Source organism: Mauremys mutica, chromosome 1 (assembly GCF_020497125.1).
Source record: "Mauremys mutica isolate MM-2020 ecotype Southern chromosome 1, ASM2049712v1, whole genome shotgun sequence".
In the NCBI taxonomy this organism is placed as follows: domain Eukaryota; kingdom Metazoa; phylum Chordata; order Testudines; family Geoemydidae; genus Mauremys; species Mauremys mutica.
This window is the reverse complement of record NC_059072.1, coordinates 199,716,386-199,730,391: the sequence shown is the minus strand read 5'-3', so window position 1 is coordinate 199,730,391 and position 14,006 is coordinate 199,716,386. Positions and strand designations below refer to the sequence as shown.

The 14,006-nt window shown below is 39.1% G+C and overlaps 1 protein-coding gene across 8 annotated transcripts in view; it reads right to left on the bottom strand.

Moving 5' to 3' along the window:
• The window catches only part of SON (SON DNA and RNA binding protein), a 59,572-nt gene that overhangs the window by 29,094 nt on the left and 16,472 nt on the right, over nt 1-14,006 (bottom strand). For 7 of the 8 annotated variants that reach the window (XM_045002364.1, XM_045002363.1, XM_045002367.1 and 4 more), the window contains 2 exons: nt 9,574-9,737; nt 7,385-7,525 (listed from right to left, as the gene is read on the bottom strand). In XM_045002364.1, the coding sequence (XP_044858299.1) occupies nt 7,385-7,525; nt 9,574-9,737 (305 nt within the window). Of the gene's footprint in view, nt 1-7,384; nt 7,526-9,573; nt 9,738-10,735; nt 13,080-14,006 lie in introns of those variants that run through there. The other variant, XM_045002370.1, reaches the window with a different exon arrangement.

Sequence of the window (14,006 nt, the reverse complement as noted above, 5' to 3'; positions counted from 1 at the left end):
TATGAATACACTTCTCTCTTTGTTTTAATAATACTTAGCACTAATATAGTGCTTTCTATCTTCAAACAGCTTTACAATATTATTTATTCCTCACAACACTCCTGTGAGGTAGGTAAGATTTAGACCCATTTTTCACATGGGAAATAGTCAGATACATTTCATGACTTGCCTAGGTCACAAAAGGAAATCTGTGTCAAAACTAGGATTAGAATTCAGAGGTTCTTAATTCCAAGTCCCATGCTCTCAGGGTCTCCCCTCTATCTGTGTATTGCAACATATTCTTTTTCCTGCTTGCGGTTTTGTGTTATCAGCTCTTAATGGCAGGGGCCAGCCGAGCACAATTCACTTACTACAACTGTACATAGTAATATGCAGTCCTATAACAACACCATCTTGATCAATTAAATCTTAGGCAAACCTAGCCAAAGAGAAACCTGCTAGAGTTGTACACAGATGATGGACTGATGTCTTGGAGGGGATATTAACAGACTCCACCTCTCGATGAGAAGTCAGGAAACTAAGTGCCCACAAGATACAGTCACTCTAAATATCTGATCACACTAGCAAGAGAGAACACATTGCCATAAAGAACTCTGCTTACCCTCTTCCCCTTGTACTGCATATTCCTTTTGGGAAATTTAAAGATATAATGAAAACCAAATACTATTATATTAACACAAATAAAAGAACAACAGCAATGGAACCATGGGATCTAATTAAACTGAATCAGTTCTCAGACAGAATACAATATATACTGTCCAAAAGCTACACTATCATCTACAATTAATATATTACCAGAAGCTTCTTCAGGTTTACAAAACACATGGCTGATCACCTGACCCTTGGTACAGTTTTATGTGGATACAGCAAAAATAAAGTCCCAGAGTTCCCTGAGCTGTGTTTAAGGTAATCAAAACTTGTCTTGTGTTGTAATAATGCTGACATATAATCCAAAAAGATTTTAGTTTGAGAAGATGCAAACTTCAGCATTTCTAAGTTCCTTGCTATTTATAGCAGTCTGTGTTGCAACTGAGGATTTCTGCATATGAAAACAGTACAAGGAAAAAGGGTTTTAAGTGGGATGTCTTTCACTCAGCATGAAAGCAACAGTTCCAGCAGGCAACAAAGATCCTAGAATATTGGTAAGTCTTTTAGAGAAGAGAGGCATTCAATAAGCATATTCCATTTTTCTCTGGTACACCCAGTTCATTAAACTCTTCCTCTGTCCATCAGTATTATTTTGAAATGCTTTGTTGTCCTGTATAAAACTAATTAAATCTGTATGATCTGAAGACGTTTTCTTCAAGTCACTCACCCACTGCAGAACTGCTTCCATTTTGCCATAGAACTTTGTCAGCATTTCCCGCCACCCCCACTCAGTACCTGAAAGAAGTTCCACAACAGCGTGTAAACGATTATGCAGCAAGTCCAAATACTTAGACATTGCCATTTTCAGGTGCTGAATGTCCCCAATAAACAAGGAAGTGCATTTGGTAAATTGATTTAAAATGAAGGCAAGTGATGGAGGATGTGCTCTGTTCACTGTTCTTGACTCTCACAATGGACTTCAATCAAAAACTTAGCCCCCCTAACTAACTATTTTTAAGCCTCTAGTTTCTACATTGAGCAGCAATGACAGTATCTTTTGCTCAGCCCTCACATGACCAGTTTTGGTCCTGATCCTGCAAATAGCTAAACACATGAGTAAGAGCTTCTCTATACACAGAGAAGTTATACCAGTAGAAAGTAGGGTATGAATTTAAACCACTGATTATATTGGTATTACTCCTTGTGTGGACAGACTTATTCTGGACACTCATTTTGGAAGGGATTTAAACTAAGCCAAAAAAAGCCACTCTTACTCCAAAGTAAGTGTGTCCACATGGAGAGTTATATCAGTATAACGATACCAGTTTACCTACACCTGTATAACTGGTGAAACTTTCCCATGTACAGAAACTCTAAGGCCTGGTCTACACTGGAGGGAGGTGGGGGAAAAAATTGATCTAAGATACACAACTTCAGCTACGAGAATAGCATAGCTGAAGTCAACGTATCTTAGATCGACTTACCTCCCATCCTCACAGCACGGGATCAACGGCCGTGGCTCCCCCGTCGACTCCGCTTCCGCCTCTCGCCCTGGTGGAGTTCCAGAGTTGATGGCAGAGTGTTCAGGGATCGATTTATCGCGTCTAGACGAGACGCGATAAATCGATCCCCAATAGATCGATTGCTACCCGCCAATCCGGCGGGTAGTGTGGACGTACTGTAAGTGTTTACAGGATTGAGGCCTTTATATAAAGAAGGCAACCACTACTTCTTCCCCCAACCTCAAAAGAAACTAAGGTGTATAGTGAGATTACTCAAATCGTCAGCAGATTAAGAGTGGCTAAACTCCATGCTAATTAATTTCAAAACGAATTAATTTAAAGTCAGTCAGTGTGTTTCTACCAATATCTGTAACTCAACCTCTCCGCCCCAAAAAACACCACACCAACCTTAAATATGCTGTATTGGAAAACTGTTTAAATAAAAAGGGCTCATCTGTTTTCAGGAGTTTCTAGCTTTAATCAGAACTCCTGAGGACCTGCCAAATCCTTCGATACCTCATCTGCTACAAATATAAAAAAGACAAGGTTACCAGCTGTGGTTAAAAAGAATGATTACATCTTTCCGTTCCAAGATCTGGTGAAAAATTCCACCAAGGAGAAAAATGTGTTTTTGTAGAAACCTAACATTTAAACAGTTCCGTTACTGCTCTGTTTGTACCACAAAAAGAAGTGTTATGAAGTTTGTAGTGTCAGAAAATTATAGTGTAATAAAGTGGATGCCACTCATCTGCAGTGTGTAGCTACCTCTTAATAAGCTTCTCATACTAGTGACTAGTTCCATCACAGACTATTTCCACAAACACCTGGTCATGGTAGATAACCTGGCAAAAATATACCGAAAACTCTCTAAGACCAGAAAAACTTCTTAAGATGGTAGGTGATCTACACAAGTACCACATTTAATGAATATTAGTCCATATAAAACAAATTTAATATATTGATTCAGTTTAAATATCTGTTAATTCTAAACTGGCTAAAAATATATTTGATATTGGCAAGCGGAGAGTTAAGAGGGATTGTAAAACAATCTTGCTTCAGCTGGTGTCCTAATCACCCAGCTTTAAATTTATTTCCAGACAACATATATTATTAACAGAAAAAACTGTATTAGTGTAATATTAAGGTGAACAAAAATCAATAAACATGAAAATTAAGGTTAAACATGCAACCTTAACTCTGCCTCTTTATGAAAATAACCTGATTATGTGATTGGATGCTATCAGCTGAAACAATACACTTAAGATATATGCACCTAAGATAACATATTGTCTTGAATTTAAAGAGGAGGCAGAATTAAGGTTAACTTTTATTATCCCAGACTTTTAAGAGCTTAACTATGCCCACCTGGACAGTACTCCAGCTGCTCCATTTCCATAAATTATATGTTTTTGCAGTTTAAACTGGTCTACACCTTTAGATTACCTTAGGTAGCTAAAAACTCATCTACACATTTAGATCACTTCAAGCTGCTTTCTGAAAGGTGTACAAAGCAGATAAAGGCTAGACAAGAATTGGTAGGGTGCAGATCAAGAGGGGGCACTCAGACTAGTCATTTAAACCAGTTTTATAACAGAAAGCTACTGCATGTGCTCAATATGCATTTTTCAAATGCTCCTAAATTTAGTAAATTAAAATGAAAACAACCAACGTGAATAGTCCTCAGTAATTATACTAGGGCTGTTAATGAATCGCAGTTAACTCACACGATTAACTCAAAAAAATTAATCAGTTCTAATCGCACTGTTAAACAATAGAATACCAATTGAAATGTATTAAATATTTTGGATGTTTTTCTATATTTTCAAATATATTGATTCAATTACAGCACAGTATATAAAGTGTACACTGCTCACTTTATATTTATTTTTTATTGTAAGTATTTGCACTGTAAAAATAATAGTATTTTTCAATTCACCTCATACAAGTACCATAGTGCAATATCTTTATCATGAATACGCAACTTACAAATGTACTTTTTTTTTTTGTTACATAACTGCACTGAAAAACAAAACAATGTAAAACTTTAGAGCCCACAAGTCCACTCAGTCCTATTTCTTTTGCAGCCAATCACTAAGAGAAACAAGTTTGTTTACATTTATGGGAGATAATGTACATTTGCAATGTCACCTGAAAGTGAGACAGACTTTTGCGTGGCACTTCTGTAGCAGTCATCGCAAGGTATTTACATGCCAGATAAGCTAAACATTCGTATGCCCCTCATGCTTTGGCCTCCATTCCAAAGGACATGCTTCCATGCTGCTGTCGCTCATTGAAAAAAATCATGCGTTAATTAAATTTGTGAATGAACTCCTTGGGGGAGAATTGTATGTCTCCTGCTGTGTTTTACCCACATTCTGCCATATATTTCATGTTATAGCAGTCTTGGATGATGACCCAGCATGTTGTTCATTTTAAGAACACTTTCACTGCAGATTTGACAAAACGCAAAGAAGGTACCAATGTGAGATTTCTAAAGATAGCTACAGCACTCAACTCCAGGTTCAAGAATCTGAAGTGCCAAAATCTGAGAGGGATGAGGTGTGGAGCATGCTTTCAGAAGTCTTAAAAAAGCAACACTCTGATGTGGAAACTACAGAACCCAAACCACCAAAAAAAATCAACCTTCTGCTGGTGACATCTGACTCAGATGATGAAAATGAACATGCATTGGTCTGCACAGCTTTGGATCATTATCGAGCTGAACCCATCATCAGCATGGACACATGTCCTCTGGAATGGTGGCCAAAGCATGAAGGGACATATGAATCTTTGGCGCATCTGGCACATAAATATCTTGCAACGCTGGCTACAACAGTGCCACGCGAACGCCTGTTCTCATTTTCAGGTGACATTGAAAAGAAGAAGCAGGCAGCATTATCTCCTGCAAATGTAAACACACCTGTTTGTCTGAGTGATTAGCTGAGGAAGAAGTAGGACTGAGTGTACTTGTAGGCGCTAAAGTTTTACATTTTTTTTATTTTTGAACGCAGTTATTTTTTGTACATAACCTGTAAGTTCAACTTTCGTGATAAACAGATTGCACTACAGTACTTGTATTAGGTGAAACGAAAAATACTATTTCTTTTATCACTTTTACAGTGCAAATACTTGTAATCAAAAATAAATATAAAGTGAGCACTGTACACTTTGTATTCTGTGTTGTAATTTAAATCCATATATTTTAAAATGTGGAAAACATCCAAAAATATTTATATAAATGGTATTCTATTATTTAATCACAGTAAAAAATGTTAAATCATGCGATTAATCGCGGTTAATTTTTTTAATCGCTTGACAGCCTAAATTATACACATGTCCAAGTTTTATATTCCAAACTTCAGTCACAAGTTTTCCACATATTCAAGAATGTTTTAAAGTGGAAAAAAAGTGTTCTATATTTCATTTTCTTTCCACTCACTCAAACCTGAAAAAACAGCTGAAGATATTTTCTTCAATCTTTCAAAAAATAAAAAAATCCACTTTTGGGGAGAAGCCAAACAGGGAAAATTTTACCCCAAAGTTGAATAATTCAGAAAGTTTTAAGCATATGAAAACATGAAACTAACAAAAATGTATTTGCATTCTAAACTATAAAGTACTTGCTGCCACCATAAGGGCTGTTTTAAATAAGCAGCATTATGCAAGGCTACATGATAGTCTTCTGTATATATGTATCAGTTTCTACACCGTAACATTGCCTTGTTTATTATTCTGAGCCTTATCTGGGTAACAAATAATACCAGCCTTAAAAACATAATATTTCATTTAATTGTACATTTTTTTATATTCTTCAGGACTTTGATCGCCATACCGTGAAGCCTAGTCAGCACTAGGCGCTAAGAGAGATTCAGGCATGTTCAATAAGGATGAAATCTTCAGAGATTTTAGATAAAATATGAAAAAATCTCTACTGAGCATGTGTGAAGTAAGATTTTTCAAGGAGTTATAATTTGGCCATATTTGGTCAGATTTTCAAGGGCACAGGAAGAGGCACATACATCCCTGATACAAAGGCCACAGCCCTGCTAAATTTCAAGTCTCTGATTCAAAGCATAGGGGTGCTAAAGCTGTTCAAAAAACAACAAGAAAACCCAAACGGTTGCCAGAATCTTCTAACATGGGCAAAAAAAGTGTATTTTCCCTAGGTTCATTCTCGGAAACAGCTTAACCATTCAGGTTTAAATTTTCCAGACAAGTATATTCAACCTTAGGCAGCCATGTGGCATGGAAAACTTCATCCCAAATGCTTAAAGTTTGGCAAAATTATAAGCAACTGAAAACATGATCCTATAATGGGAAGTGTCAGGCAGCCTCAATAATATACAGTATTCATTACCAGCCCAGTTGTTTTGTTGTTGTTGTTTTTGTTTTTTAAAGAATAAAGATAAATACTGTACTTTTTACCTGTATTGCATCTTAAAGGTAGGCACATCTAGGTAGTCTGTCCCCACCCCGACCCCAAGCCCTAGCCCAACCCCTACATGCTGGGCACCCACTTATAGCTAGGCGTAGGCGTTGAAGACACTGAAATTCACAGGCAAAGCTGTGACCTCCGCTGCCAGCCCAAGGCAGCCAGAGCAGGAGTAGCACTGGGGTCTGTGCTGCTTTCCCGTAAGCCAGAGGTGCTGTTTTCATGCTCCCCTCCCTCAACCTGGGGGGAGAGGCTGTTTTCACCACCAGTGCCCCTCTCACCCCACTCCAGTCGGGAGGGGAACAAGCTTGCCCAGGCCGAGAAAGAAGCTGCCTGCAAGGAAGTGCCTAGCAGCCTCTGGAACCTGGCACGGAGTGTGAACTGCTGGAGCCGAAGCTGCGTTTTGTTCAGAGTTACGAACATTTTGGAGTTACAGATAACCTCCATTCCTGAGCTGTCTGTGATTCTGAGGTTCTACTGCAAGAACTGAAAAATTAGCTTTAAAAAACTGTTAGTTAAAGGAAATCAGTTGTTTTTAAATATATTAATTTTAATCAGACTGTCTCTAGAAAGAAAAATAGTGAGTTTTCATCTAGCGACAAAAGTTTCTCTTAATTTGGCCATGAACTTCACTGAGTTTTGACTAGTCTCTTACTATGGCATTCAAGTAGGTATGTTGTTGTTGAAATGTTGTTAACATTCCATTGCAAATCCATGTCAAGATAAAAACTGCAATTCTGTAATAAACTAAAATTTCCTCCATTGATAAGGGTCATCAAATTTGTTTTTCCTGTACCTACATACATTTGCTAAAATAAAACAAAATTAAAACTTATAATCTATAACTGTTTAAAGTACTTACATTTAAGTTGAAAAAAATGGGTTTAGGTTCATTGAGTTTAAAAGGATGATTATAGAAAGGGCGTTCTTCCTCCTCTTCATCAGAATCATGAGGCTTGTTCACGATCACGTCATCTGTGCTTTGTGCAATCTTCTTGCATTTCTACCAAAAAATAACTCTGAATCAATCTGAACATCTGGACAGAAACATTCCTTATTTCTACAAGAAATGACAAATTCGTTGAAGTACATATTTAAAATCGGGAATAAAGGAATTATAAAGGAGTTGATCGTTTGGGGAACTCTTTAAAAAAATTCAACTAGCATGAACATATACCTCTGCCATTTACTTGTACATCGTCTATCCATTGAAGTGTGTCCATCTTGTCTAGATAGGCTTTGAGCCCTACTCTTATATCCATCGAGAGCCATACTATAATCAAAGGGGCTGCATGGAGCTATTTGCAGGATCCAAGGCTAAAATTATGAGCTCTTCAAAAGCACAGACTGTCTCTTACTATGTGCTTGTCCAGCACTAGCACCCAGGACAATGGGGCCCCCCTCTCCTGATTGTGGCTTTTAGGCACCACAACATAAATGTTTAATAGTAGTAGTAGTAAATAAAATAAAATAATAAAAAAGACAGCTCACTTATTTAGTTGGCCTGCAAGAAGATTTCCACACAAAATGACAGCAAGGAAAACCCCAAGAAACAATTACTGGTTTTCACTGGTGGTGCAGAAATCTTCCCAAGTGCAAGGGTTTTAAAAGAAAGATTGGGACACCTCCGAAATGTTTTGCAGGTTAGAAGAACTGAACAGGACAATCCCACTTTGCATACTGTGCAAGTGAAACCTAAAAATGTACAGTAAGTGGGGAGGTGCTAAGAACAAATCTATGTGGCAGTCCAAGTTGTTACTCTTCCAGGAATATGTAAAAGCAACTTTAGGGTAGGCTGTAACAGTATGACTGGAATGAGGGAAGAGATATTTTCCTGAAAACGACTGGTGGACTAGCATTTAATAACAAATTACTATTTATTACTTATAGACTGGCTTGTACTTTTTACTCCAGAGGTATCTGTAATTGCATTGGTTTGAGGTGAGTTTGAGAACATGATAAAGTTGGAAATTCTGACAGCCAAAATAATTAATGGTGTTTTTCTGTCATGAAAAGGAGCAGAAAAAATAGTGGCAATGTCACCGTTCATCATTATATATTAGTAACAAATTGGAGACATTACATGGCTCAGGGGATTGGTAAAAAGATTTAGAGCCAATCATCTATAACTTATTGGTTCAACTCCAATTCATATCAACAACAATCAGAAGTTATAACCATTTGATTATTGTTTAATGGCCTATTCGGAGTTAAGGAGCCATACCACAAAAACTACCATTGCAATGGCACGCTTCTTGTCAGTCTCAGCAGAAACCAAAAACTGAATAGACTTAGAGACTGTGCTACTATCTGTGTCAAGTCCCTCCAAGTCAAGGTTGAAACACACCTGTGTCATGGGGCAATGAGGGGAAGCCTGCACTGCCACTATACCATGTTATACCTAATATATGGATAGTCAAATTTCAGTCTCTCTTTATGTGAAATGGCATCTTTTCCATGAACACTACAATTATTATTTTATAAAAAAAAAGCTTAGATGTCAGAACTGTGATAGTTTTTAAAATGACACAATGGCATCTTTGAATAGAAATTTTTCAGTGTGAAAACTTGAGAACACATCCCAGAACTTAGTAAAATTAGACAGCATGAAGTTTCCTGTGACAGAAGAAACAAAGTGCAAAGATTTCTTTCATGATCTGAACAAAAAGAACTTTAATGTACTGCAATTGGTCCAGGTCATAATTTTAATCATCAAATTCTGTCCTTGGGTACACATACATAAGTCTCACCAAAATCTAGAGGAGCTGAACATGTGCAGTAAAGGATAAAATTTGATTCAGAGAGTAAAAAATTGAGATTTTTTTATATTTTTAAATTATAAAAGTCAGTGACTGACTGCTATAAGATGACAAACATCAAATTTTCAATATTAATATAAGTTGTGAAGAAAACATGATAAACCATTAGGGTTCAATCTTGCAGTCTTCCCACAAGCAGACTTTCATGAGAATTAAACATATAGAATTACAGCTTGACCAGACACCTAGTTATTAACAGTAGGCTAGTTATTTTCAAATTTAATTTCCTTACCTCAGTGAGCTCCTTTATTGTATCTCTTGCTGACTTCTGAGTAACTTTCTCCTCCTTCTTTGCTGGAGCTATAATAGGCAGTAGGCTTGGTGGTAAGGGGACACCAGCCTTAGCACACATGGCAGCTGCATTAGCTTTGGCTATTTCAAGTAGTTGGGCCTTGTCTATAAGAATATTAAATATTAATTAGTGGGCCTTTAAAGATTTCTGACGGCCAATGTATATGTATAGATATACATATATACTTGATCATAAGCTGGTTCGTTTATAAGCCGATCCCCCCCCCAAGATGGATAAGTAAAAATGGAAAATTTTTATAACCCATTCATAAACTTTGACTCCCAGGCCATCAGGATAAGCCGCTGGCAGGCCGAGATGGTTTGTTCGCAGGCACGGAGGTAAACCTAAGTAAACAAAGTGTCATGGCGCGCCACCTGCTTACCCTGACGGGCCGGGACAGCAACTGGTGGGGAAATTGGGGGGGGGGGGGGAAGAAAGCTGAAAGTCAGGGGAGTAAACCCTGTGATCACCCCCCACATTACCCCACCCCTAGCCCAGGACCCCCACTCTCCCCTCCATCCCATCCCACCCCACCTTATCTGGGGAGGGCCAGGGGAGGAGGATGTCTCTGGCCTGGCTGGAGCTGCTCTGGCAGGCTGGTCAGCGTGGCCACAGCCTGCTCCGGCGGGCCAGACCGGGCGACGTGGCTGCAGCATGTTCCAGAGGGCTGAGCTGGGCACCACGGCCGCAGCATGCTCTGGCTGGCCGGGCGGCACGGCCACAGCCTGCTCTGGGGGGCGGGGCAAGTAGCACGGCTGCAGCCTGCCAGTCCTGGAGCTGCAGCTGCTTTGGAGGCTGTGAGGACAGCAGCGTGGCCAGAAGAGGACAGACTCTGGCCCCGCCTCTTCCCTTCTGGCTCTGCTGGCTGTGCTGCCTCTCCTTGCTCCCTCTGTTGGGGAGAGGGGCTGTGTCCCACCTCTCCCTCTCTATAACTGTTCATAAGCCAACCCCCTTCTCTGGTGCTTCCCTTTTTTAATAAAAAAATTTGGCTTATGAACGAGTATATACAGTAATAATTTTAGGACCAGTTGCAATACTAAATCAGTTTTTCCACCCGCCAACCAAACTTTATGAAAGTAAAAACAGCACACACACATACACAAAATATTATTCACACTTTATATATATTTAAAAGTAACATGGAACATTGCATTCACTTTTCCCTCATATCACAGAAGGCATATAACTAAAGAGACCTGCATAGGAGGAAAAAAAAATGGGTCTGTGCTTTTTTTTTTTTTATTTTTGCTTCTTTATGGTGTATAAAGACCTGAAGGGTTCCCTCCCCCTCCCCAAAAAAAAAGAGTGTTAGTTTTTTCTGCTTGGTTTTTACTTTAGAAATTCAGGTCTGTGTGACTTGAGAAACAGTGAAACAAAAACTTTACAAGAGTGAGAAAACATGAACTGAGAAGGGAAGAAGTCCTTAAGACTACCTAAAATTCCAGATTAGAGAAAATTCCAGATTTTTGTGTATGTGGTGTGTGTGTGTGTGTGTATGTATTTTGGTCAATGCCTATTTAACTTAATTGACTAATTAACATTTTGCAGACATTGTTTAAAGATTCAACATCATGGCCTCTTATATTAAGGCGAAAGTTCACAATATTCATCCTCTAAGACATGTGAAAGGTACTCCTACAAAAACTATGGAAGACCAGAGTTGACATTCCTGATATTTCTCAGGTAAAAGTGAGGGAGAAAGAAGTCATAAAGAAACAAAAATGGGGCACAAGCCCCATTTTTCTGAAATCCTTTGCAGCTCACTTTTAAACCGACTATAACCAAAACAATCAGGAATTTAACAAGCATTTTATGTCATAGGTTAAACACTCTGAATATATATCTCAAACTGTTAAGAAACTTACTACATATTAAAAAATTTTAAACATGACAAGATTCTGCTTTTTCATGGAAAATAAAAAATGTGGCTTCTAATGTGTAGAGAAGGCAGGTAATGGAAATACATGAAGCATATTTGTGTATTCTAATAATTGAGACTCTTAAACCACTTTCCAAAAAATCCTGCAACATCCAAATAAATGAAGTATCACCACCTTAAACAAGAAGTTACACAGGTAAACCCTCATATATCAAGATGAGATTCCCCTTACTTTTTAAGCAATGAAAAAGATCACACAGCTTCATAGCTTGCAGCTACAGAAAGGCCTCCAAGTGAAGCTTTTCGTGAAACTGCAGCGGCAGAAACTCACCTCCCCAAAAAATGCTCTAACTCCCCCAGGGAAAGCTGAACATGCTGAGTAGGGGCTACATCTCTGCTCATGCTAAGCCAGCTCTTGTTTCCAGATATTTTCTCCCTCCACTGGCTCCAACAATGTGGAATGGGTGGGACAAGGCAGTATACTGAGCTGTCCAACTCTTCATCCTCTCATTTCTTCAGGCAATGAGACTAGCTGGGGTTGGGAACAATTTAAGAATCTGCCTCCCTCCCCAAATGCTGTGAATATAAAGCTACTCTAGCACCTGTACTACTCTAGGCTGAGAGACGGAAAAGACAAAGGAGTGAAGTGAGGGGCATAAGATGTGGCCCAAGGTGAAATCAGGAAGCAGAGCACACACATAAGGAACAGAAACAAAACTATTCCAAAAATCAGGGAGAATGAATAGGAACAGATAAACCAACGAAAACGTATAAATTACTTCTTTATTTTAGGGTGGGAGTATACTGAAGTTTCTTTCAGCTACAGACCAAAATAACTATTACATCTAAATAACCAATAGCAAAAAAAGAAACTCAAGAAATATCAACTCCTCACTACAATTCTTCACAGTGGGGATTCTTCCTCTTCCCCAAAGATAAAAATTAAATTGAAGCTCTACTCCTTGTGGCAGGAAAGAGGCAGAGGATCCAAGAAAACAATGTGTGATATTACTGTCTTAATTTTTGGTTGGTCTCCATTTTTGCGTAAAGAGACACCCGCCAGTCATATCAGATTCTCAAAATCTGTTGCATCTTGCCACACAGTTGAAGAGCTGTTTTCAGTGCTATAATCATATATATGTGTTGTTAGCTTATGGTCATGCCCTCAATAAAGAGTTTAAGTTCCTCACATTTCTAGGTAAGTCGTCTTCCACATCTTGATCTGGAAGTCATTCCTGATGCAGGCAGCAATCAATGAGGAGCAAATGCACTTCCATACTACAGCTTTCCAGTATCTGGAATAACATCCCAGGTGTCTTGAGTCTTGCCTCTGACTAAGGCTGCCTCAGTCACCAGTCTTATGTGGAAACGTGTAGTTAACATAATGGATTTCTGCTCAACAACTTGGAAACCAGCTAGTTGTATCCAAATATTGCCACCTTACTATGTGATACAGAACAGAATATAGGGACCCTGACAACCTATGCATGGTGGCAAAGTGAGTAGATCTATTCAATATACTCAGTGATTTCAGCCCAGCATCCTTAAACGGTTCTAAGCTCAGCTCCTAAGGGAAGTAAGGAAGGAAGAATTACTAGATTTTTCCTCCTCAAGCCCCATGGAAATTTGGAGTGCATCACATGAATCCTCTAGCTCATATCCTTTGTTAACCAGCTTACTTGCTCAGTCCTGCCTGTTTTTATATAAAGGAGGTAATTTTGAACAGCAACAGAGAAGTTGCGAATGAGGTAAGAGAATTAATATGACTGGCAAAGAAACATTATGCTGACTGTAGAGGACTCCCACATGTATATTTTGTTTTCAATTTTCTTAAATAATGTGCTATATGCTCTTGGGGGAAAAATAAATCTGGTGAATCACTGCATCTTAACAAAAACATTAAAGCCTTGATCCTACAATTACAATGTGTGGGCAAATCTTAGTGCACTTGCACCTGCATAGACTCGTAGCCTTAGGCCTGGTCTACACTACCGGGGGGGGGGGGGGGGGTGTCGAACTAAGGTACGCGACTTCAGCTACTACCTTAGTTCGAATTTCCTACCTGTCCAGACGCCGCAGGATCGAACTCCGCGGCTCCCCCGTCGACTCCACCACCGCCGTTCGCAGTGGTGGAGTTCCGGAGTCAACGGGAGCGCGTTCGGAGTTCGAACTATCGCGTCTAGATTAGACGCGATAGTTCGAACTCCGAGAAGTCGAACTCTCCGCGTCGACCCGGCGGGTAAGTATGGACCTACCCTCAGTGCTCATCATGAGTGCAGAGGTCTGCCTATGTGGAGTAACCTGTAAAATCCTGTACCCTTCACATTTTTCTGCTGCATTTTCAATCAAACTACACACTTGAATCCCCTAAAAGTGCATACTCAATTGCTTAAAATTACTTAGAAGAGATTCCTGATGAATGCTAGGGTTTCACTATATTATCTTCATCAGAGGCAGGACGAAGTTTACATAGGTCAACACTACACAGCCATGA